A 26,556-nucleotide genomic window follows, 5' to 3' on the forward strand; every position below is an offset into this window, starting at 1 on the left:
CTGGCTTTTGCAGCCATTAAGAGATTTAAAAAAAAGAGATTTCCTCCACAATTTTCTCCTGGAAATAGGGTTTCGTTACCTCAAGAAATATCTATTTGAAGGTACCAACTTTCAAATTCACTCCTCAGTCCTTGCTGCCTTTTTAAGTCATTGGCCAAGTTAACCCTGTCTGTTACAAGCTCTGTCTGCAGTCCTGTCTCCGCATTCCCAACTCCCTCCATGCCTCCATGTCTCCCTCCTCAGACCTCTGGTACTTTACAGTTACTCTAAACCATCTATACTGGATATGGAGAAGATTAGGGGCAAGACATTCTGTATCTTGGATTGGAAAGGTTTTGGAACAGAGGAAAGGTCTTGGGAACCTGCGGAGAACATTAATGCTCCTGTTCTCCTAAAAAAAGTTACTAGCACGGCCTGAAGTTAAGAATAGAGGGCGTAAGGGGTACCGCTTCTCTGAGGCTTGCATAGGCGCCGCATTACTTACTTTGCTCTTCATGGGGCTGGGCAGGCAGTCTGGAACCATATGCCCACCTCTAATCGGGGCTAGTCGCCGGCACCCGATGTAGCCTCCTTTTGTTGCAGCCCGACCTGTGCTCTCCTGCATTCTTCCTACTTTAGGGTCTTCACTCGCCGGCTCTTAAAGGGTAGCTGCACTGATCCTTAGTCTTCCCTCTCCTATCACTGGTCATTTTTAGGTATTTAAGGCATCCTCTCCTGGGGGAGGATGCTTGAGCTTAGGTTCCTTGCTAGGTTAAAGGGAACCTGTCACCTCACCGGGAAAGGGAAGAGCCACAAGTCTCATCAGACTTCTCTCCTTCTCCGCACGCATAAGCATTGCGAGGTTCACCTTGTCAGTACTGTAAAATTACTGAATTCTAACCCAGGTGTGAGATTGCTGCAATCAGAAAGTCTATGACTGTATTATGATGCCCTCAGCAAGGGCATCATTGTAGAGGTGACAGGTTTTCTTTAAGGGGTGGTATTCTGATTGTCTGCCCACCTACAAAAACTCTGGCTATTAACCAATTCTGATACTTTACTGCCTGCCCTGACTTTAGGCTGTCTATCATACTGATCTTTTGCTGCCTGCCCTTACCTCAGATTAGTTTCACGGAGTAGCAAAAACCCTGCTTTCCTTGACCTCTGTCTGTTTACTGACTGCCAGTATTGCCCAATTCTTTCCTTGGTGCTTCACACCTATCACACTTCACACATAATGAGGTATATGATATCTTTACAAAGCAAACAGTTTGTGATTACAGCTTAAATGCACACTAACTTTTCAAACTTCTTCTCAAAGATCACTTTGATTATTAAATAACTTTGATTATTTTTATGTTATTCACCCTAAAACACTAAATATCTCTGCCACTAGGGGATCTACCTTCTAGAAGTTTTTCTGTCCACTTATGGTTACTAGGTGAAGGAAGTGGGTGTGTCTTTTTTCATTGGCTGGTTCATGAGCTCAGTATACTTCTGAGCTCAGTGCAGAGGCCTTTTCCCAAACAAGGGCTCAGTGCTTGAACACTGCAGAATGCTCAGCATCTCAGATTGCTGTTTTCTTTTTATGGCAGCTACATCTTCCCTCCAATACTTACTAAGTGCATATTTTTACTCCAGTCGTAATAGAATTAATTTATGACGTACTTCAGTGCCTTTGCATGTGTTGGTTTTAGCTTATTTATTAGTCTGCATCCTTCACTGGACTGACTCAGCATCAGTTTACATAGCCCTTGCCTCGCCAGTGCTGTAATCAATGTGTTCTTGTGTTCTGTATCTTTTCCCTCATAAACTCTCTCCCCCGTAAACTGTCTTCTGTGACCTGCAATATGCTGTCATGATAATGTGTATTCTGATTACTAGATCTAGGTCCTGTGAACATAAACTTTCTCTTATGCACCATGTGTGCTGAGGATAGGGGCAAGTATTAGGATAGAGCTAACTGGACTTTGGCCTAGAACGTATGGGAAAGGAAATCTGGAACAGTATAGTACTGGCAAACTACCCATATTAGGACATGCCCCCGGGCATAATGAGAACTGCTGGATGCAAGAGCAATACACTGGAGCAGCTAGAAGTCAATATAAGCAGACCAGAGCACTGGGGAAGGATGGAATGGAGCCTTTTACTGTCCCCAGCAAAAGCAGAAGTAAGGCTTCTTTCACAGATACCACTGTGCCGGCAGTGGTGAAACAGACCATAATTTGTGAGATGTCCTAAATCTCAGTTTTCTTTAAAGTGGTTTTCCAGGACTTTAACATTGATAATCTGTCCTTAGGATAGGCCCTCAATGTTTGATGGGGAGTGGGAGCATACAACCTCCATGGCCTCCTAGAATAAGCACAACAAAGAGGCTGCAGAGCTCTTGTGCTTGAGCAATAGATCCAGATATAGTCGTTTGTGGCACTGAGGAAGGGGAGAGTGTCTCCGAAACGCGTCTGGCGAGAGTTTCACCCCTGAAGGATTTGAACCCCGAAATAACAGTGCACTGTTAAAAACCAGAGGATATCGAGGATTCAAACAAGACACTCTATATTAACCTGCCTGCAACCAGCTGAAAGTCATCACTGGGGAATACTAAGCCGCTGACACAGCAAAGACCGGGACGCCGGCATAAAGTCGGAAGCGACAATTACCCAGAAAAAAACAGCTGAATAAAAAGGCCAGGTAAGCCCACAAATGCGGGTTATCGTTACAAACTTACATTTATAACGAAACAACAATATAGCGTTCATATGTGAATATTGCAATCGGGACTTTGTGTGGAATAACTTCTTTGAGGATCCTCTTAAATAGAATTCTTGAGAAAAATACAAATATAAATGCATGCAGAAAATTCTTATGAAAAACTCGTATAACAACCTTGGAATGCATGGATTGCAGAAACTGTAAATATACAGAGATAGGAATATAGTGCCTGCATAGAAAATCACTGTATGCGCTTTTCTGCATGTAGAGTCTCTCAGTGCGTTTTTCTTGCATATGAATATAACCGGAGTTTGATGCAACCTCCTGGAATGCAAACAGTCCTTCTGAATATTTTGTGACTTGTATACATATGGACTGTAGTGACCTAGAGTGCGTTTTATTTGCAAGACAACACCCTGTTGTTAGGATCTGCAGTTAAGCATCTATTGTGTGTCATTGCAGACCCATCCACTATTGAGAACATCCAGGATACTTTGTCTGCAATAAGTTGATTCGAATATTACAAAACTACTACCATTGTTTAATTTATTTTATGTATTTTATTGTATTTTATCATATTTTATCAAACGTAGTTATAATAAATTGTTTCAACTCCGTGGGGCTCCGCATGTTTTGAGTGTGCCAATCCTACATTGACTGAAAACAATATCTGTCAAGTGTGCTAACAAATTAGAACACGCCTATTTGATGTTTTAAACTACATTTTTATATTGAATGTCTCTGAAACATAGAGAAATAGCAAAACTGAGCACTCATTAAAATTGCGTATAGGAGCACCAATGTCTCATTTAGTTCAGAATTCCATTTTCCTGTAACAGACCTTGTGCCCATTCTACTGCATGTTCTCATTATGCAGAAAACTGCGCAAAGTCATTTGCTGTGTGAGTCACATCAGAACTCATTCATTTTAATCAGTCTGGGATGAAATACAAAGTACCAAAAGAGCCATCTTCTGCTTTCTACCATATGTGTATAGTGCAGTTATAGCTAATCGTTTTTCGTTATCACGATCCAACATTGTGGTAATCACTCTGCATACTTTTATGTGCTTTTGTGGTTTTAGGCAGCCAGATTCCCATTTTCATGTGGAAAGATGTTTTTTTTTTTCTCTTTGCTTTCAATTGTATTCACAAAGGATCACTTATTTTCGGTCTCTTCTTTCATTTTTTTTAATCTGGAAGTATACAGTGCATTCAGAAAGTCTTCCTGACCCTTTTACTTTATTTTTTACATTTTGTTATGTTGCAGCCTTGTGCTAAAATAAAATACCCCATTATAAGAAAGTGAAAACAGAATATTTGAAATCTTGCATTGACATAAGTATTCAGACCCTTTACTTAGTACTTACTTAAAGCACCTTTAGCATTGGTTATAGCCTCCAATCTTCTTGGCAATGATGACACACCAGAATTTGGCCATTCTTCTCTGCAGATCCTGTCAATCTCTGTCAGTGGCTGGACCACTCAAGGACATTCACAGAGTTGTCCCTAAGCTGCTCCTGTGGTGTCTTGGCTGTGTGCAATGGGTCATTGTCTTGTTGAAAGCCCAGCCTGAGGTCAGACCACTCTAGATCTGGTTTTCATTAAGAATATCTCTGTACTTTGCTCCTTTCTGCTTTTCCTCAGCTCTGACCAATCTCCCTGTCCCACCTACTGTAACACTCCCACAGCATGATGCTGCCACCACATGCTTCACTGTAGGGATGGTATTGGGCAAGTGATGAACAGTGTCTGGTTTTCTTCAGACATGATTCTTAGAATTGAGGACAAATAGCTTGAACTTGGTTTCACCAGACTAGAGAATCTTGTTTATCACAGCCTGAGGTGCTTTTTTTGCAAATTTTCTTGTATCCTTACTGAGGATAGGCTTCTCTCTGGCTTCTCTGCCATACAGCCCAGATTGGAGGAATGCTGCAGTGATAGTTGGCCTTCTGCAAGTTTCTACCATCTGCAGGATCTTTGGAGCTGAGCCAGTGTGACCATTTGATTCTTGTTCACCTCTCATACCAAGGCAATTTTCTGCCAGTTACTTAATTTGAAGTGGTGGCCAGCTCAAAGAAGAGTCCTGGTTGTTCCAAACTTCTTCAATTTAAGAATTATGGAGGCCACTGTGCTCTTGGGAACATTCAGTGCAGCAGAATTTTTTGTACCCTTCTGGGCCTCCACAGGATCATGTGTCTAGGATCTACCGACAGTTGTTTCCTCTTCGTGGCTTAGTTTTTGCTCTGATATGTTTTGTCAGCTGTCAGACTTTATATAGACAGGGAGGTGTCTTTCCAAATCAGGTCCAATCAACTGAGTTTACCACAGGTGGATTCCAATCGAGGTATAAAAACACTTCAAAAATGATCAAAAGAAAGTTGTCATAGCAAAGGTTCTGAATACCTATGTCTATGAGAACAATAAAAAAAGAGAGATGAGAGAAAAAGTCCTAGGAGACTCCCCAGTATCATAAACAAACTTTCAGGCCAGTTGCATTTCAGGTAGAATCAATTTTGGACCCAAATAGAATTAATTGACCGATTTGACCGAATCAGACCCAAATCACTGCGAAAGGTGCACCACAATTGAGAACACTGGCTAATCCCTCAAGCTGATGTAAAGAACTGAGACTTTAGCCAATGTATTCCTGTCAGGAACACATAGGAGCCCTTTTGCACCACCGTCAAGGTGTCTCAGTGTGGCATGGGTTCCTACCACTAGACTACCTACGGAGGTAGTCTAGTGGTAGCAACCCATGCCACACTGAGATACCTTGACAGTGGTGCAAAAGGGCTCTGATGTGTTCCTGACAGCAATACATTGGCTAAAGTCTCAGTTCTTAACATCAGCTTGAGGAATTAGCCAGTATTGTCAGTTGCATATCATTGTGGTGCACCTTTCGCAGTGATTTATGTATTTTTATATTTGCATCCACACATTATCCCATCTTGTGTAGGATGCTTTTGTGGTGCATGTGGTCCGCTGCCGACATCCTCCATCGGATCACATGCGGAGGAATTGCTCCCCCGGTTATAAACACGCCACAGTGTTTGGGCTTCTTGAGCATTTCCTCCCATTTAGGCCACTTTATTTCAGTTACGAATCAGACCCAAATAGAATTTTGAGTGATTCCCTCTTCTCTAATGGACACACAGTTGCTCAGATCAAAGTTCTGTGCCTATGTGTTCATCACATTGCCTATGTGTCCATCACAGACTTTTATACACTGGAGGTAAACAATGAAGGTTTCTATTGAATGTCAGCAGGTGGAGATTTTTAAAACCATGAGCAATGATACATAAAGTATACAATGCATTCGGAAAGATCTTTCCTTGTTATGTTACGGCCTTGTGCTAAAAAATAAAATAAAATGAAGTTCCCCATCAATCTGCACTCAGTAAAAACAATGTTAGAAATTTTGGTAAATTTATTAAAAAGGAAAAACTAAAATTTGTCATGGACATATCTATTCAGACGCTTTGCTATGGCACTTGAAATTTAGTTCTGGGGGCCTGCCATTTCTCTTGATCATTTTTGAGATGTTTCTACACTTTGATTGGAGTCCACCTGGAGTCCACCAGCAGACAATGCATATCAGAGCAAACATCAAGCCATGTGGAGGAAATAAATAACTGTAACACTCAGAGACAGGATTGAGTGGAGATACAGATCTAGATAATGGTACAAAATAATTTCTGCCGCACTGGAAAATTCCAAGTGAACATTTGCCTCCATAATTCTCAAATGGAGGAAGTTTGGAACAACCAGAACTCTTTTTTAGGTTGGCTGCCCTACCAAACTAAGTAATCTGGGGAGAAGAGACTTGGAAAGAGAGGTGACCTAGAAACCAATGGTCACTCTGGCTGAGCTCCAAAGATCCTGTGTGCAGATGGGAGACGTTTCCAGAAGGTCAACCATCACCGCAATACTCCACCAATCTGCATTTTATGGCAGAGAGGGAAAAAAGCCTCTCCTTAGTAAAAGTCACATTAAAGCCCACCTGGAGTTGAAAAAAAAAAAGCAACTAAAGGACTCTCAGAATGTGAGAAACTAGAATCTCTTGTCTGAAGAAATAAAGATTTTTTATTTTTTTTTGCCTCAATTCTAAGTGTTAAAGAGGACCTTTCACTGATCCTGACATTGTGAACTAAGTATCATGACATATACAGCGGCGCCCAGGGATCTCACTGCACTTACTATTATCCCTGGGCGCCGCTCCGTTCTCCCGTTATGTCCTCTGGTATGTTCGAGGACTTGGTTATAGTAGGCGGAGTCTGCCTTTGTTCTGCGGGCGTCTCCTTCTCCTAGGCTGTAGCGCTGGCCAATCGCAGCGCAGAGCTCACAGCCTGGGAGGTTTTTTTCTCCCAGGCTGTGAGCTCTGCGCTGCGATTGGCCAGCGCTACAGCCTGGGAGAAGGAGACTCTCGCAGAACAAGGGCAGACTCCGCCTACTATAACCAAGTCCCCGAACATACCGGAGGACATAACGGGAGAACGGAGCGGCGCCCAGGGATAATAGTAAGTGCAGTGAGATCCCTGGACGCCGCTGTATATGTCACGATACTTAGTTCACAATGTCAGGATCGGTGAAAGGTCCTCTTTAAGTCTGGAGGACTCTCAGACTGTGAGAAACAAGATTCTAGGGTCTTAAAAAAAAGTTTGAAACTTTTGGCCTCAAAGTGGCATGCCAAGAGGAATCCAGGCACTACCCATTACCTGCCCAATACCATCCCCACAGTGAAGCATGGTGGTGGCAGCATCATGTTGTGGGGGTGTTTTTCAGTAGCTGGGACAGGGAGACTGGTCAGAGTTGAGGGACAGCTAAATAGGACAAAGTACAGAGGTATACTTAATGAAAACCTAGTCCAGAGTGGTCTGGACCTCAGATTGGGCTGAAAGTTCACATTCCAAAAAGACAGTGATCCAGGCCTTCAACATAACTTTGTTGTATCCACCACCTGTCTATATCTACAAGAAAAACTAAATTGGGAACCAGTCAGCACATCCGCAGGTACATGTCACCATGGCTGGAAGCACAAAGTAAAAGACAAACAATGCAACAGCACTCTTCAAACACAAACAATAAAATAAGTACATATAATAATGCCATACTTACTATAAATGTGAGATTCTTTGCAAATACATTTTGTACAAAATTATTTGTGCCTGTCCACCAGCATCAAGACGATCTCTTTAGGATGGGAACCTAACACTAAATGCTAACACTAAATGCTACATTCACTAAGTGCCATACCAGCCTCCATTATATTCAGGAAATGCAGGTTCCACATGCATGCTGAGCCCACACTATATTGTACCTCTTGTGGTGCCATAATGGCCTCCATTAAATTCTGGGAATGCAGGTCCCACATGCATGCTTAGTCCACACTATATGATACCTCCTTGGTGCCACACCAGCCTCCATTATATTCAGAGAATGCAGGTTGCACATGACTGCTGAGTCCACTCTGTATTCCACCTCTCCTGGTGCCAAATGGCCTCCCATGAATAGAGAGAATGGATCCACAGGATTTACTTTATGCTGTTAAAAACAAAGCAGGGCGCACCATAGGGTAATACCGTTGGTAGACAGATAAAATAAATGGTTCCAGTACAGGGCTCACCTTTTGTGGTTGTGCTATCTGTAGGCACAACTCTAGTAAAAGCTTGTCAGTAACTGCGATGGAGTCACGATTCACTGGTGGATCTGCAGCCGCGGAGGGATGACTTCTTGTCGGAGATCCCTGAAGTCTCCAAGAAGTGGTAGGATACAGAGATAAATAGATAAAATATCCCAGGGCGCAAGAATCCAGTCCAGATGGTAATAGTAGATAGAAACGTATTTATTGCAGAAGTACAACGCGTTTCGGGGAGTAGTTCCCCTTCATGAATAGAGAGAGAGCAGGACACAGCTTTATACTTGCACTGCTTAAAGGATGGACATGTTAATCAGGATTGCACGACCAAAGCAACGGAGTCAGCCACACCTCCAAAGCAAACTGCAAGAAAAACAAAATTGGGGGTCAGTCAGCACATCCCAATGCATAGGTGCACGTCGCCATGGCTGGTAGCACAAAAGTAAAAGACAAACTATTAGTTAGTATGGCATTATTGTATGTACTTATTTTATTGTTTGTGTTTGCAGAGTGCTGTTGCATTGTTTGTCTTTTACCTGTCTAAATCTACGCCAGCTCCCTTGCTGGTGTAGATTTAGACCATTTTCTCCACCTAAAACAGGTGTAGAAAATGATAATTCAGATGAGCCTGCTGACCAGCCCTCTTCTACGCCCATGTCATGCCCCATTTTTTAGACCTGAAGTGAGTAAAAGTCGCAAGAGATATATGCCAAAAAGTGCCGTTTATATATGTTTGTAAATGACCCCTTTAGTTCTTTTTATTTTAGCACAAGGTCACAACATAGCAAAATGTGAAAAAAATTAAAGGGTCTTAAAGGGGTTGTCTCACTTCAGCAAGTGGCATTTATCATGTAGAGAAAGTTAATACAAGGCACTTCCTAATGTATTGTGATTGTCCATATTGCTTCCTTTGCTGGCTTGATTCATTTTTACATCACATTGTTAACTGCTCACTTCCAGGGGATACAACCACCCTGCAATCTATCAGCAGTGGCCATGCTTGCACACTATAGGAAAAAGCGGCGGCCTCTCTGGCAGGGTTGCCAACTGTCCAGAAATTCCTGGACAGTCCATAAAAATAGGTGACTTTTTTCCTGTCAAAGTATAAATAAAAATAACCCAAAAAAACAAAAAACTGGAAAAACAGTCACATATAAACACTTACAAACACAAAACACAAACAATATTCTGCATGACTGCTGAGTCCAGCAGTCCCCAGATCAGTATTGTCCTTTTGCGCTGTGGTTTTTCTTTTGAGGTGGGTACCCTTCACAAATAACCAGTGTATATAATATAGAAAACCGCGCTGCTTCAACTTGAGTGCAGTTCACACTAAGGGAGACAAGAAGGTGTCTATCGATGTAGTTCCTCAGTTTTGGTTCCCACTAAAGTCGATGCTCAAATCTCCTAAAAGTCAAAGAGACGGCCCAACATAGTGAAATACCGCCAACTGAGTTTAAATAACGTGATTTATTGTATTCACAAGATCCATAAAACAACACGCATATAAAATGTGCACGTCCTCTCATGAAACGCCCGACCCAGGTTTCGCCTCCGCTTCCTCAGGGGCACATTGGGCCATCTCTTCTTTGACTTTTAGGAGATCTGAGCATCAACCTTAGTGGGAACTACATCGATACCTTTTTGTCTCCCTCAGTATGAACTTCACTCAAGTTGAAGCAGCGCGGTTTTCTATATTATATAGACTTTTTTCCTGTGTCTGTAAAAAATAAAAATAGATGCATCTGTGATTTTTTTGAGGCTGGTGGTACTTGACTAGATTATTTTTACAGCTCACAGTTAATGCTGATAATGAGTACTTATCAGTACATTGAGCTATAGCTATGTATTACCTATAATTTTTATCACCCATTATGGTTTTCCAATTTGTCCGTAAAAAATGTTGGCTGTCCGTGATTTTGGAATAAGTTGTCCAGAAAAAAAGAAAAAAAAAATCTGGTTGGCAACCCTGTTCTCTGGTGGCTGGGACCATAAGAGCCTACATAGGCTGGTGATTTTTCCTATAGTGTACAAGCACGACCACCACTGCTGGATTGCAAGGTGGTCGTAACCACAGAAACGAGCAGTGAATAATGTAATGGAAAATAAATCCAGCCAGCAAACGAAGAAATATGGACAATCACATATGCCTTGTATTAACTTTCTCTACATAATAAATGCTATTTGTTGAAGTGACACAACCCCTTTAAGATTTTCTGAATGTATTTTGTGTGTATATATTGTGATACCAATGCTGGATTGGTAGTGGAAGGGAGGTATATTTCCCCAAGATTCCTCTCCTATGTAAGTAGCAGGTGAAAGACTCTCAACTGTGAGGTAATTAATGAAGCAGCACTGAGGGTGGGGATATAACAGACCAGGAGGTCAGTCAGTCTCTCTCTGCCTGGGGACACAGAAAGCATGTCTGTGTGAGTGAGCAAACTGTGAGTACTAGGTTGCTGAAGCCTTGTTTTGTGAGCTGGCTGGGAGAAGCCCTCCAGCAGATAGATAGGAACCGTTAATGTTTAGTAAGTGCCGGACAGGCAAGACTTTTCTTTTTGTTGTTTTATTTTATTTATGCAACCTGCTCAATAAACCTGGCTCCAGGCCAGCTGAAAACTTATACCTTGATGGCTGGTCGGAATTGTGTGAAACAGACAAGTGTCCTTTGACCCCAGCAAAGGCGATCCCGAGCTTATTCCCCCACAAGTGGTGGCTTGGAGCGGGCAACACGTTTAAAGTCTGAAAATGGATGACGTGGTAAAGGCCCTGATACAGTCCGCAGCAGCCCAGCAGGAGGCAACCGGAGAACAACAGCGTACCAATGCAGCCCAGCAAGAAGCAAACCGCTTACTGTCTGCACAGCTAACCACCCTGATAGATGCCGCGAATAAAGACCGCCAAATCTTGCAGGAAGTGGTGCAGCGTGTGGCAAGTCTTCCAGTGGTACAGCCAGGAAAAGAGCAGACAACTTTCCATGTGGGTCATTTTTTGCAAAAGATGACAGCAGAGGATGATGTGGAAGCTTACCTGGCTACATTTGAGAGGACAGCAGTGTGGGAAACGTGGCCAAAGCCACGGTGGGCAGGACTACTAGCCCCGTTTCTTGCAGGTGAAGCGCAAAAAGCTTATTTTGACCTGGAACCTGAGGCTGCCCAGGACTATGATAAACTTAAATCGGAGATCCTGGCTCGGCTAGGTGTTACCCTAGCAGTTAGAGCACAACGAGTACATCAGTGGACATATAAAATGGATAAACCTCCACGCTCGCAGATGTTCGATCTCATCCATTTGGCCCGAAAATGGCTACAACCCGAGATGCTATCAGCACCTGACGTCGTGCAGCGGGTGATCCTCGACAAGTTCCTGAGGTCGCTACCCCCAGCCCTAAGGAAGTGGGTGAGCCACGGGGACCCTAATACAGCGGACCAGCTTATTGACCTGGTGGAGCGATACTCTGCGGCTGAGGATCTTCTAAACAACTCTCAGCTCTCAACCCCACGAAGTCCAAGGGTTCCGGGTAAGACTGTTCCAGGGTTTAAGGGAACTGGGAGAAATGTAAAGACTTTAAGTGAAGAAGACAATGAGACTGTGGGCTCAGGAAAGCCCAAAGGTTATAATGTTGGACTAAACAAAGGTCCCATAAGATATTTTCGGTGTAATGGGTTGGGACACATTGCAGTGAACTGTCCTATGACTACTGAACCTATGCAATGTGATGTTGCCTTTATGAAAAAACGCATGTCTATGTTTGCGCAAGTGGTGTGTACTGCGGCAGGTTCAGACAGTGCGGACAAACATTTGTGTGAATTAAAAGTGGATAATAAGAGTGTGACTGCGCTGCTAGACTCAGGGAGTGTAGTAACTCTGGTGAAAGCAGGCCTTATAGCACCCTCTGACAGTCAATCAGACACATTCACTGTGACTTGTGTGCATGGGGATACATGTGAATACCAGACTACCCTTGCTTATATTACCACCCCCTATGGGTCTGTGTGTCATAAAGTTGGAGTAGTCCCAGCACTATTGTATGAGGTTATTCTTGGGAGAGATTTTCCACATTTTTGGAAATTATGGGAATCCAAGTTGGAAGCAAAAAAAAGTACACCGCAGATATTGACAGCATCTGAGATAGGCCCAGAACTATTAGAGGATTCCCCACTAGGGGATGTAGTTGAGCTATCAGCAGATAGCTCCACCCCTTTTCCATTCTCTGTTATGGCAGGGGACCTAGAGGAGTCTACATCAGAGACTGAGACTGAAGGGGTAACACTTCAGGGTATGCCTGACCTAGACGTTAGGAAAGACGACTTTCAAAGTGAGCAAATGAAGGACCCCACCCTTACACGAGCCAGAGAGAATATAAAAGTGATAAATGGGAATCCTGTGGAGTCCGGTGCTAGGCTGGCTTTTCCCCACATGGCTTTAGAGAATGAATTGTTGTATCAGATAGACAAGAAGGGAGAGGAGGTGGTACAGCAGTTAGTGGTCCCAAAGCCCTACCGGAGAACTGTTCTGGATCTGGCACATGGACACATTATGGGTGGCCATTTGGGGATCCATAAAACTACTGAAAGGATTTTAGAGAGGTTTTTCTGGCCTGGAATGCATGGGGACATTAAAGCATATTGTGAATCCTGCCCTCAGTGTCAGATTACAGCCCCTATGCCCCATTTCCGTAGCCCTTTGGTGCCCCTGCCGATTATTGAAATACCCTTTGAGCGCATCGGGATGGATTTGGTGGGTCCCCTAATAAAGTCAGCACGGGGTCACCAGCATATCTTAGTCATAATGGACTATGCTACCCGTTACCCCGAGGCCATACCTTTGCGCAATACCTCGTCAAAGACCATCGCAAAAGAACTGGTCCAGGTGTTTAGTCGGGTTGGTATTCCAAAAGAAATACTCACAGACCAAGGGACGCCCTTTATGTCTAATGTCATGAAGGAACTTTGCAGGCTTTTTAAAGTTACCCAGCTACGTACATCAGTCTATCACCCCCAAACTGACGGATTGGTGGAAAGATTTAATAAAACCCTAAAACAAATGCTGAAAAAGGTGGTAGATAAAGATGGCAAAAATTGGGACTTTTTGCTCCCATATCTGCTGTTTGCTATAAGGGAGGTACCACAGTCATCCACAGGGTTTTCACCTTTCGAGCTTGTATATGGTAGACATCCACGTGGTTTATTAGATGTGGCTAAAGAAACGTGGGAAGGACAAGTCACACCGTACAAAAGTGTAATAGAGCATGTGTCCCAGATGCAGGACAGGATTTCATCAGTCATGCCTATTGTTAAGGAACATATGGAACGGGCTCAAGGAGTACAGAAAATGATTTATGATAGAGGGGCCAAGATTCGAACATTTGCGCCAGGGGATCGAGTACTAGTTCTTGTCCCCACCGTGGAGAGTAAATTCATGGCTAAATGGCAAGGTCCGTTTGAAATAATTGAAAGAGTAGGTGAGGTGAACTACAAAGTATACCAACCAGGTAAAAGGAAGCCATATAAATCTGTTAAAACCTTGGAAGGACCGGCCAGTCCTGGCAGCAGCACTTGCTCCACCCATTAATAATGGGGCAGCAATACCTGCTGTCAGAATAGCCGAAACTCTGTCCGATGTCCAAAAGAAGGAAGCTAGACAGTTGGTCGCTCAGAACAGAGAATTTTTTTCAGAGAAGCCGGGGCAAACATCACTCATAAAACATGACATCATAACTGAACCTGGGGTTAAGGTCCATGTAAAACCTTATAGGATTCCTGAGGCCAGACGAGAAGCAGTCTCAAAAGAGGTAAAAGATATGCTGGAGTTGGGAGTAATTGAGGAGTCTCATAGTGAATGGTCAAGCCCGATTGTGTTAATTCCAAAGCCTGATGGTACCATAAGGTTCTGTAATGATTTTAGGAGGTTAAATACTGTGTCCAAATTCGATGCATACCCTATGCCACGAGTGGACGAACTTATAGACCGACTTGGTACAGCCCGTTACATTACGACCTTAGACCTGACAAAGGGTTATTGGCAAATACCCCTGACGGACGCTGCCAAAGAGAAGACAGCATTTTCCACACCTGACGGCCTATTCCAATATGTAACTATGCCTTTTGGACTACATGGGGCTCCTGCAACATTTCAGCGGCTAATGGACAGAGTGTTGAGACCACATAGACAGTACGCGTCTGCTTATCTTGATGATATAGTGATACACAGTGCAGACTGGGAAACACACCTACTCAAAGTACAGGCAATGATTGATGATTTGAGGAGAGCAGGGTTGACTGCAAACCCCAAGAAATGTAGCATTGGCCTAGAAGAAGCCAAATACTTGGGTTACATTATTGGTAGAGGTGTAGTCAAGCCCCAAGTTGACAAGATTGAAGCTATACAGAACTGGCCCCGGCCTGTAAATAAAAAACAAGTGAAGGCATTTCTGGGGATTACTGGCTATTATAGGCGGTTCATACCCAATTTTGCAGCTATATCAGTTCCCTTAACCGATCTCACCAAGGGAAATGGGTCGGTGATGGTAAAATGGAATTATGAGGCAGAAGAAGCGTTTCAGACTCTAAAACAGGCTCTTTGTTCCCAACCAGTATTGATGACCCCTGACTTTAGAAATGAATTTGTGGTACAGACAGATGCTTCCAGCTCAGGAATAGGGGCAGTGTTGTCACAGACTGTTAATGGAGAGGAGCATCCTGTGCTTTACTTGAGTCGCAAACTAAATAAGCATGAGAAGAACTATGCAGTTGTAGAGAAAGAGTGTTTGGCCATCAAGTGGGCCTTAGAATCCCTCAAATACTACTTGCTGGGTCGGAAGTTTTGCCTGGTCACTGATCATGCCCCTCTGAAGTGGATGAACCTGAACAGAGAGAAAAATAGCACAGTGACAAGATGGTTTTTGGCCCTGCAGGCTTACAGTTTTACAGTAGAGCACAGGCCAGGAAAGTGGCAAGGAAATGCGGATGCGTTGTCACGTGTGCATTGTCTGCTGGTTTCAGTTGCTCAGACCCACTTGCCTGAGCAGAGGGGGGGGGGATATGTGATACCAATGCTGGATTGGTAGTGGAAGGGAGGTATATTTCCCCAAGATTCCTCTCCTATGTAAGTAGCAGGTGAAAGACTCTCACCTGTGAGGTAATTAATGAAGCAGCACTGAGGGTGGGGATATAACAGACCAGGAGGTCAGTCAGTCTCTCTCTGCCTGGGGACACAGAAAGCATGTCTGTGTGAGTGAGCAAACTGTGAGTACTAGGTTGCTGAAGCCTTGTTTTGTGAGCTGGCTGGGAGAAGCCCTCCAGCAGATAGATAGGAACCGTTAATGTTTAGTAAGTGCCGGACAGGCAAGACTTTTCTTTTTGTTGTTTTATTTTATTTATGCAACCTGCTCAATAAACCTGGCTCCAGGCCAGCTGAAAACTTATACCTTGGTGGCTGGTCGGAATTGTGTGAAACAGACAAGTGTCCTTTGACCCCAGCAAAGGCGATCCCGAGCTTATTCCCCCACAATATATATATATATATATATATATATACTTGGCAGCTGAAGACATCTGTGTTGGTCCCATGTTTATATGTGCCTTCAGTTGCCAAGCACACAGGTCAGCCAGTTTCTTTGGTACAAATCTGCTGACAGATGCCCTTTAGATTATTTCAACATTGAAATCTCTTCACACTTACCTACTTTTCTCATTCTTTATTTCTTTCAGGCATTTGAGATCATGAAAGTTACACATGGAAGAGACCATGGTTTGACGAAGGATTTGATGGAGCTATTAGGAGAATGTGAGATGAGAATGAAAGCAACATAGAGAAAAATTTGATATTTCATCTTGTACAATATAGTATTCTCTCTATTGCTACGTTTATTAGATTACATTACATATGTACTTTTAGGTTACGTAAATTTACCAAAATATGATCCATGGCCATCAATATTGTGTTATAAATAAAAGCACCACTATACTTTACAACTTACTTTATACTTATTACTAGGACAGTTGATGCTACATGAAAATCTGTGTGTAATATGCACCGTGTGCATACGGCCTAAAGTCTTGTTTACACTTGCAAATTATCATCATGATTTGCTCATTTTTGGTCAACCATAATGATGATTCATTTGGCGTGGCCTAGCTCACATGGCGTGAGGCAGCAAATGTGTAGAGCTCCTCCAGAATCCTCACCAAAATCCTGCTATCACCCAGCAATTTTTTTGATTCCTGCGGCCAGATCCTAACCCCCGAAGCACCTGGATCCTCGGGGTGCAGGAGAGTATAGTGAACCCAGAGCTGTATCAGGGAGACCAGGGCTCTGACAGAGTGGAGCTGCACTGTAGTGAGGAGCAGCGCTACTTGGAGAGACCTACAACAGCCATCAAGGAGCTCATACAGGTACCTGCTGGGCCATCTGATGGGCGGTTCCCTCGGGAATTCTGTCAGTGACCGGTGAAGTCGGCAGCGAGGCAGAGAGGACGGAGTCAGAGGCGGTAGTGGGAGAGCGTGGCGGGCGCCCTCTTAACTGCAGGAAGCCGCGAGCCGGCACAGCAGCTCCATACCAGAAGGGGGGAAGGGCTGAGAAGTGAAGGAAAGGTGAGGAGAGTCCCTGAAACGATCTCTGCCTAGGCTGCCCTATACCCTAGAGAGGGCTCACTATCATACCTGCAGGGCACAGAACCCCCTGATCTGCCTACACCTGTGGGACATACCATCCTCCTGATTGGAACCCCAGGCCTAAAAGGACTGGTAAAGCTAAGACCATTGTTGTATTTCCTTGTCAGTCCAGCTCTTCTTACTATCTACTACAGTCTGACTGCCCGTTCCCCTATTGACAAGACCCTGGAGACTGTCTCATAAAAGTCATTTGCTGTGCTACACGTGCTGTCTCTACTTATACTTCATTGGGCCAGCAGCTAAGTGTTTTTATTTTATATAGTGGCCGTAAAACCACTACACTTGTTCCTTCCCCCCCCCTGCAAAAATCTACATGGATGCCATGAGTCAAACAGAGCAGGGAGACAGGGAGGTCCATCCTCAGGAAACCGCAGAAGAAGCCTCCCAAATCATGAAGGCGATTGCCACGTGCCAAGCAGCTCTCATAGCAAAAATTGACCATGTGCAATCTGACCTTATCTGTCTGCGGCATGATTTTGATAAAATACGTGAAAGAACCATTGAGGTGGAGCGCAGATTAAGTGATGTAGAAGCCAATTTGACCCGAGCTGGTGAGACTGATACTAGACAACTGCAACAACAAGTTAAGCTGCTGCAAGCTAGAGCGGAAGACGTAACAGATAAAATAATATCCACATTTTGGCCCTACCAGAACGAGCTGAGGGATCCACACCAGAAATCTTTGCGGAACAACTGATCAGAGACGTTCGCCAACATTTTGCCCTGTCCAATTGCTTTGTTATTGAGAGAGCTCATAGGGTCCCAACCAAGCCTCTACCTGCAGGAGCCCCTGACAGGCCGTTTATTATGAAGGTCCTGAATTATAGAGACAGAGACGCTATCCTACTGGCAGCCCTACAGAAAGGAAATGTCACTTATGAGAATGTGCTGCTATCTTTCTATCTGGACTTCACATCAAAAGTCCAAAAGAGGAGGATGCAGTTTAATGATGTCCGTGCAAAGCTCGGGGAACGGAATATAAAATATGCAAAGATGTACCCCTCTCGGCTCCGAGTGCAAGATAGTGAGACCGTCCTCTGTTACAGGAAACACATCTGCAGGGTCAGAAGGTTCTGGCTCTTAGATGCCCCTGGGTGGGTCCCACTTATCATGCTGTATACTCTAATTATGCATGGGGAGTCTCTATCTTAATTGCCAAAAGTCTTCCTTTCCAGCTCATATCTGTTCAAATAGATAACTTGGGGAGGTTTGTGTTACTACACGCCAGCATTAGGGGGTTGCAGTATTTAATCTTAGGTCTTTACATGCCACCCCCTTTTAGTAGGGACATACTCAATACTATTATGAGCAAAGTCGCAATGTTCTCAGCAACTCCCTTCATCATTATGGGTGATTACAATGCGACTTTGGACCCCTTGAGAGACAGATTGCATCCTCAGGATTCGCATAATAGGTTTTTCCTACATTGGGCGGAAGCGCATGGGCTAATTGAGATCTGGCGCCATCTTCACCCCGACTTTTCACAATTCTTATGTTACTCGGCCTCTACGGGCTCTATGTCTCGTATAGATTCAGCCTTTGTATGTAGGGATTTGTTACCTTATATTAGAACCAGTGACTATTTACCTGGGGGCATTTCAGATCATGCACCCCTCCTGTTTATTTTATCGCAACCACTGCCCCCCCCCCCCATTAGATAGTGGCGTTTAAATCCGATGTGGCTAGATGTTCTCCCAGTGGCGAGCAGTTGCTATGAGGCTATGGAACATTATTGGGCAGAGAACGAAGGGTCCCCAAGCCCTCTGCTAGAATGGGATGCCTTTAAGTTTTTCATGAGGGGTGCATTAATCCATGCAATAGCGAAACACAGGAAAGAACTGCGCATAACTCAGATTTAGTATTAAATTCAGCAGGCAGCTGGGCAGAGCGTTTAAAAAAATATATTAATGTAATTTTTACAACCTTCAGCTGGTACTGCATCCTCACTTCGTGAAAACTCCGACAGTATATTCTAACACAGAGGCGTTCCCATAGTGATGTGGACGCTTCAAGTTAGAATACACTACGAACTGTGTACATGACTGCCCCCTGCTGCCTGGCAGCACCCGATCTCTTACAGGGGGCTGTGATCCGCACAATTAACCCCTCAGGTGCCGCACCTGAGGGGTTAATTGTGCGTATCATAGCCCCTGTAAGAGATCAGGTGCTGCCAGGCAGGAGGGGGCACACCCCCCGCCGTCCCCTGTATTACATTCATTGGTGGCCAGTGCGGCCCCCCCTCTCCCCCCCATCCTAATTAAAATCCCCCCCCCCTTGGTTAGTTTAATAGCGGTCTGCAACCAGCGCAGGATAAATGTCTGCTTTATCCTGCATATAAATGTATATATATTTTTTGATACCTCCATTTGCAATATAACACGAAAAAACCTAACATGAGCAAAAGCTGTTCCCTTAGACAAAATACAGTCAAAAACAAATATTGACTCAACATCATATCTTCTTAAATATCTCCGTGTCTCACTATCTACACACCGCGCACGTCTGACCTGGACATTTAAAATCTTCACTAAAAAAAATATATGTATATTTTACCTGTTTATAAGCTTATGCTGTTGCTATTTCTCATTGTATATGTACATATATCTCAGCAAGCATGCGCTGACTTCTGTATGGCCTTTAAGTCTGGGCCGGCACCAGGTGTAGATGCCCATCATTGGTGGCAGCGGAGAGTTCCGATCGGAGTTCCAGTTTAATCGCTGTGACTCCGATTGGTAACCATGGCAACCAGGACGCTACTGCAGTCCTGGCTGCCATGGTTACTTAGCAATTTTAGAAGCATTATACTTACCTGCGATGTCTGTGACCGGCCAAGCGCTCCTCCTACTGGTAAGTGAAAGGTCTGTGCTATAAGCAATGCGCCGCACAGAAGCAGGGGAAGCGACTGCTACGGGGCCCGAAACCAGGAAGGGTCCCTGGAGGAGGACAAATGGATTTATTTTCAGGGCCCAAGAAGCTGTGAGTATGGTGCTCCTAATACTCCTAGTTTTACTTACTGCTCCTTGGTCTTATTCTACGGGTGCCTGTACTAAGCACTAAGTCCTGGCAGCGCACAGTTTCAGGACAGGGCATAGTGTGCATAGGAATGCACTATGAGCTGATGCTGTGCGACGTCAGGTAATAGTGTAGTGCACAGTACTGCATGAAGAGTGGAGGTGCCTGCGGGAGGTGAAGAGAAGAGAGTATTTTTTTTGTCTCAGTACTGCATTAAGAGGTGAAGTCCAGATCTCTGTATAAGGGCTAAAGGGAACCTGTCACCACGAAATGCAATGCAATCTGCAGGCAGCATGTTATAGAGCATGGGAAGCAGAGCAGATAGAGATATATATTGTCAGGAATCGCTCTTTCTCAGGGGGTCTTACTCACATACTTCTTCATGGACACCAAAAGAAACACCTGCCCGTTTAGGCACTAACTAAACAAATATGACGTGTCTCTCTGACCTATACATCACAGTTCACACACTGTTTCAGGTGCGGCTTTCTCAGCCCAATAGTCCAGCAGCCTCCAGGCTGTAGCAAATACGGGTCCCCCAAATTCCAGGCTATCTCCCAGCCTCGGGGCCCCTCAGCCTAGCCCGGCTGAGACCACACTCACAGAGCCTCTGCTCCAGGATTACACATACTTCCCCCAGACTGACATACTGGGAGGCGCTTTATGCCGGCCTGATTACAGCAGGCCTCACCTGCGATCACCTCAGGTCGAAGGGAATACCCATGCCGGAATGGTGTGGATTGGCAGATCCCACTGCCAAGCCTACCTGCCAATCGAATTAAAATCCAGCCCAGAATTAATAAACAAAACTGTCTCAGCAAATCCACTCTCTGGATTTTAGTTGTCTCACCCATCTGAGGTACCTGAGTGGGACATACACACCTTCCAGCACTGTTCATATTACCACAATATATAATATATAGTAATTTATTTATTTTTTTACTTCAGACCACCCCAGTGAACAGCTCTCAGTACATGGAAAGGTGTTAACAGTGATTGATAGCATCCTCTGTATAAGTGTATATATATAGATAGCTGTCAGCCACTAATAATACTGCTGTGTACTGAGAGCTGTTCACTTGGGTGGTCTTAAAGGGGGCCCAAAGGCCCTTGGCCCTCATAAGAAGACACCGGTATTATAGAAAGTTCATGCTGGTCAAGTTACACCTCTGGCTGGAGGGGAAGGGGTTAAATCAAGAATTTGGCATGGAGGGGGTGCCGTTACAATTTTTGCCTCAGGCAGCATGAAGGCTATATGCTTCCCTGCCCCTGGCCAAAAAGCACTGAGGGAAGGGGGGCCCAAGCTGAACTCTTTCACCAGGGCCCATGAGCCTTTAGCCCACCGATCTGATATTGATGGCATATTCTGAGGATAGGTAATTCAAAAAACGGGGGCACATCAAAATTAGAATAAGAGTGCCGGCACACGGTATGTAATACACAATATAGTTCAAAGAAAAAGAATACCGAGATGAGAGCCGCACATCTAAAAATATCAAATTTATTCAAAACAACAGACACGACAGAAAATAGCTTAAAATCATTGTATACAATAAATCAGGGCCATGTGAACCAATCATGTACACACGCCACCCTGGCTCACCACAAAGCCATAAACATGCCCCCACATAGGTAAATATATTACAATTTAAAGTCCATGAGATCCATCAGCAAGAATGGAAGACTGAAATACTTATCATTGAGGTAGCATAGTGGGGGTATGCGTGGTGGTCAGGAAAAAAGAAGCCCAACGCGATAATGTGTGGATGCGAATATAAAAATACAAATACATAAATCACTGCGATAGGTGCACCACAAAGATATGCAACTGACAACACTGGCTAATCCCTCAAGATGATGTTAAGAACTGAGAATTGAGACTTTAGCCAATGTATTCCTGTCAGGAACACATCGGAGCCCTTTTGCACCACTGTCAAGGTATCTCAGAATGGCATGGGTTTCTACCACTAGACTACCTACGGCGTGTGAACACGGTCTGAGAGGTGCTAAGATACTACTTACAGCCAAGCTCCCACATACCTCCATAGTGAGATCACTCAGGTAGTGGGAGAGATGATAAGGCTGTAAGCCCCACCTATGTGACACAGGCTACCAGGTGCAACAGAATTCTACCAACAGTACGCAATGACACTTAAAAATATAATGGGGGAACATTTGCGGCAGCCACAGTAAGGAAATTCTTTATATAGGTGATAGCAAGGTAATACCGGGAGAAGACCACTACAATGACAACCCTATATGCACCTCCACAATAAAGGTGCCATATAGCCTAATGCACATCTCGCTTATTTGGTATGACAGAGCACAATTTATTTGATGGAGATAAGGGCAGATCTGCTTAACAAAAGCGATGCGTGAAAAACAAGGGACATTCAGATAAATGATGCAAACGAGATAGCATCATTGAGGGACATTCAGATAAAAGATGCAAACGAAATAGCATCATTGAGGCCAGTGGGCTTGGTTGTATTAAGTCTGAATATCCACTGGGCCTCCTATTGAAGTAACCGAAGGTCCCAATTGCCGCCCCTTGGTGATCTTACAATCTGCTCAATACCCTGGAAGGTCACAGATTCTGCCCTTCCATCATGGCACTCTCCCACATGGCATGCTACAGGTGTGTCATTCAATTTGGCTATATCTGAGATGTGCTCACCAATACGCCGTCTTAGCTTACACTTAGTTTTGCCAACATATTTAGCTCTGCAGATGCATGACATAAGGTAAATCACCCCCACCGATTTACAGTTAATAAAGGATCTAATGTAATAAGATCTGTCGGTGGTACTGCCAGTAAAGGACCTTCCCCTTTTAATGTATCTGCAAAATTTACACGATCCACATGGAAAGGTCCCTACTAGGCTGTTCTGTAACCACGTCTGTTGGCTGCTTTTAGCGCCTTGATAAAAACTGTGAACGAGACAGTCACGTAAATTCTGACTACGGCGATAGGTGATTGCAGGCCGCATCGGAATAATGCTGCCGATATCCGGATCAGTTAGCAGGATATCCCAGTTTTCAGACACAATTTGTCTTACTTTATGGGCTTTGTCATAAGTCCCAATAATCCTGAGCGTGGCGTCTTGTTCTTCCCTAACTTTGCAACAAAGTAACTGTTCCCTATTAGCACTCAGAGAATGTGGGAACGCCTCCTTCAGAATACCTTGCGGATAACCACGATTGGTAAATCTCTGTTGTAGTTCCCTAGCAGCGGACCTAAAATCAGATAACAGAACAATTCCTCCGGACCCTCAGCTACTGCCCTGTTGGTATTCCCTTCTTTAAAGTGAAGGGATGCCCATTCTCCCATCTTAGGAGGTTAATGGTGGCAGTAGGCTTGTACCTTGTACCTGATCCACAATGGGATCAGCGATATAAATTGCTCACAAGTCTCACTGAACACATACTCTCTCTCCCACCAACCCAGGTAGAGATTGGCAAAAGTTGGGGCACATGGACTTCCCATTGACACTCCCCTGAGCTGGTGGAAGATCTGAGAATGAAAAAAAAAAAAAACACATAATACATCAAGACAAATTCCATCAATTCCATAAGGAACAGATTGTGTAGATCAAGATGTTGACCCCTTTGCTGTAAGAAGGTGAATACTGCTTTGAGGCCTAGCTCGTGTGGGATTGAGCTATAAAGGGCCTTGACATCTAGACTTGCCAAATATGTGCCCTCCTCACAGTGGATGTCATTTAACTGGCGAAGGACATCCATTGTGTCCCTTGCATATGAAGGCAAGCTGATAACAAAGGGCCTCAAGATAGTGTGCTAATGTTAGCAGTTAAGCTCCCTATGCCCGACACAATGGGTCTGCCTTTTAAGGGGTCAACCCCCTTATGCAATTTAGGAAGGCTATAAAACGCGGCTAGTATGGGAAACTCAGGAAGAAGGTAAAAAAATTCTGATTTGTTATTCAGATTTGTATCCATGGCCTTCTGCAGGATCAGCGACAATTCTTTTCTAAAAATCAATGTAGGATCAGATAGTAGTTTCCTATATGTTTGCTTATCACTAAGAATCCTATAACACATCTTTTGATATTGGTCATGTCCCAAGATCACAATATTACAACCTTTATCTGATGGTTTTATTACAATGTCACTGTGCTCCTGAAGTCTCTTCAATGCCTCTCTTTCAGCCGCTTTTAGATTGTCTGACCCACTCAAACGCATATCTAGTGTGTGGAGCTTATTGGTGACTATTGACACAAACCTATCCACTAGGAGGGAGTTTTCTAGAAGGGAGCACATATGTTGACAATATCTTGAGGCCCTTTATCAGCTTGCCTTCATATGCAAGGGACAAAATGGATGGATATCCTCCGCCAGTTGAATGACATCCACTGTGAGGAGGGCACATATTTGGCAAGTCTAGATGTCGATGCCCTTTATAGCTCAATCCCACATGAGCTAGGCCTCAGAGCGGTATTCACCTTCTTACAGCAAAGGGTTCAACATCTTGAACAACACAATCTGTTCCTTATGGAATTGTTGGAATTTGTCTTGATGCATAATGTGTTCAGTTTTGATTTAAGATCTTCCACCAGCTCAGGGGACTGGCAATGGGGAGACCATGTGCCCCAACTTTTGCCAATCTCTACCTGGGCTGGTGGGAGAGAGTATGTGTTGATTGAGACTTGTGAGCAATTTATATCGCTGATCCCATTGTGGATCAGGTAGATCGATGATGTGCTGATCCTGTGGCGAGGGACCAATGTGCAGTTCCAGGAATTTGTTGCAGTCCTTAAAGGGCTTCTGTCACCCCACTAAAGTCATATTTTTTTTTTGGAATAGTTAAATTCCTTATACTGCGATATATGAAAATATAATGGTCTTACTTACTTTGCTTCAGCAGTTTCTTATAAAAACGAACTTTTATAATATGTAAATTAGGTCTCTACTTGCTGGTAGCCGCCGCAAAAAACCGCCCCCTCGTCGTGTTGATTGACAGGGCCAGCCACGATCTCCTCCTCCGGCCGGCCCTGTCAGCACTTCAAAAATCGCGCGCCTGTGTTGATTCAGCGCAGGCGCTCTGAGATGAGGAGGCTCGCCTCCTCAGAACTCCCTCAGTGCGCCTGAGCCGATGACATCACCGAAAGAGAAGACTTCATCGGCGCAGGCGCACTGAGGGAGTGCTGAGGAGGCGAGCCTCCTCATCTCAGAGCGCCTGCGCGAATGAACACAGTCGCGCGATTTTTGAAATGCTGACAGGGCCGGCCGGAGGAGGAGATCGCGGCTGGCCCTGTCAATCAACACGACGAGGGGGCGGTTTTTTGCGGCGGCAACCAGCAAGTAGACGCCCTACTTGCTGGTAGAGACCTCATTTACATATTATAAAAGTTTGTTTTTATAAGAAACTGCTGAAGCAAAGTAAGTAAGACCATTATATTTTCATATATCGCAGTATAGGGAATTTAACTATTCCCAAAAAAAATAATGACTTTAGTGGGGTGACAGAAGCCCTTTAATGTGAACCAGCTGGGCCTCTTTTTTACATCGGAAATTCATGAGAGACATATTTTGTTTCTGGACCTGTCAATATCCATCAAGGACTCCGGGCAGATTGTCATCAGTATCTTCCGGAAGCCTACTGCCACCAATAACCTCCTAAGATGGGAGAGTGGGCATCCCTTCACTTTAAAGAAGAGAATACCAAAAGTGCAGTAGCTGAGGGTCCGGAGGAATTGTTCTGTTATCTGATTTTAGGTCCGCTGCTAGGGAACTACAGCAGAGATTTACCAATCGTGGTTATCCGCAAGGTGTTCTGAAGGGGGGGTTCCAACATTCTCTGAGTGCTAATATGGAACAGTTACTCTGTCCCAAAGTTAGGGAAGAACAAGACGCCACGCTCAGGATTATTGGGACTTACGAAAAAGCCCATAAAGAAGTAAGACAAATTGTGTCTGAAAACTGGGATATCCTGCTAAACGATCCGGATATCGGCAGCATTATTCCGATGTGGCCTGCAATCACCTATCGCAGTAGTCAGAATTTACGTGACTGTCTCGTTCACAGTTTTTATCAAGGCACTAAAAACAGCTAACAGACGTGATTACAGAACACCCTAGTAGGGACCTTTCCATGTGGATCGTGTAAATTTTGCAGATACATTAAAAGGGGAAGGTCCTTTACTGGCAGTACCACCGACAGATCTTATTACATTAGATCCTTTATTAACTGTAAATCGATGGGGGTGATTTACCTTATGTCATGCATCTGCGGAGCTAAATATGTTGGCAAAACTAAGTGTAAACTAAGACGGCGTATTGGTGAGCACATCTCAGATATAGCCAAATTAAATGACACACCTGTAGCATGCCATGTGGGAGAGAATCTGTGACCTTCCAGGGTATTGAGCAGATTGTAAGATCACCAAGGGGCGGCAATTGGGACCTTCGGTTACTTCAATAGGAGGCCCAGTGGATATTCAGACTTAATACAACCAAGCCCACTGGCCTCAATGATGCTATTTCGTTTGCATCTTTTTTCTGAATGTCCCTCAATGATGCTATCTC

General features: G+C 44.2%; 1 protein-coding gene across 1 annotated transcript in view; it reads left to right on the plus strand.

Annotated features, from left to right (window-relative positions):
• SMYD3 (SET and MYND domain containing 3) overlaps positions 1–16,533 on the plus strand; it is an 876,371-nt gene extending 859,838 nt beyond the window's left edge. The window contains exon 12 of the mRNA XM_040429445.1: positions 16,038–16,533. Within this exon, the coding sequence (XP_040285379.1) occupies positions 16,038–16,139 (102 nt within the window). The 3' untranslated portion in view covers positions 16,140–16,533. The remainder of the gene's footprint in view (positions 1–16,037) is intronic.
• Positions 16,534–26,556: the final 10,023 nt, after the last annotated feature.

The sequence above is a fragment of the Bufo bufo genome, chromosome 4 (assembly GCF_905171765.1).
Source record: "Bufo bufo chromosome 4, aBufBuf1.1, whole genome shotgun sequence".
Lineage (NCBI taxonomy): Eukaryota > Metazoa > Chordata > Amphibia > Anura > Bufonidae > Bufo > Bufo bufo.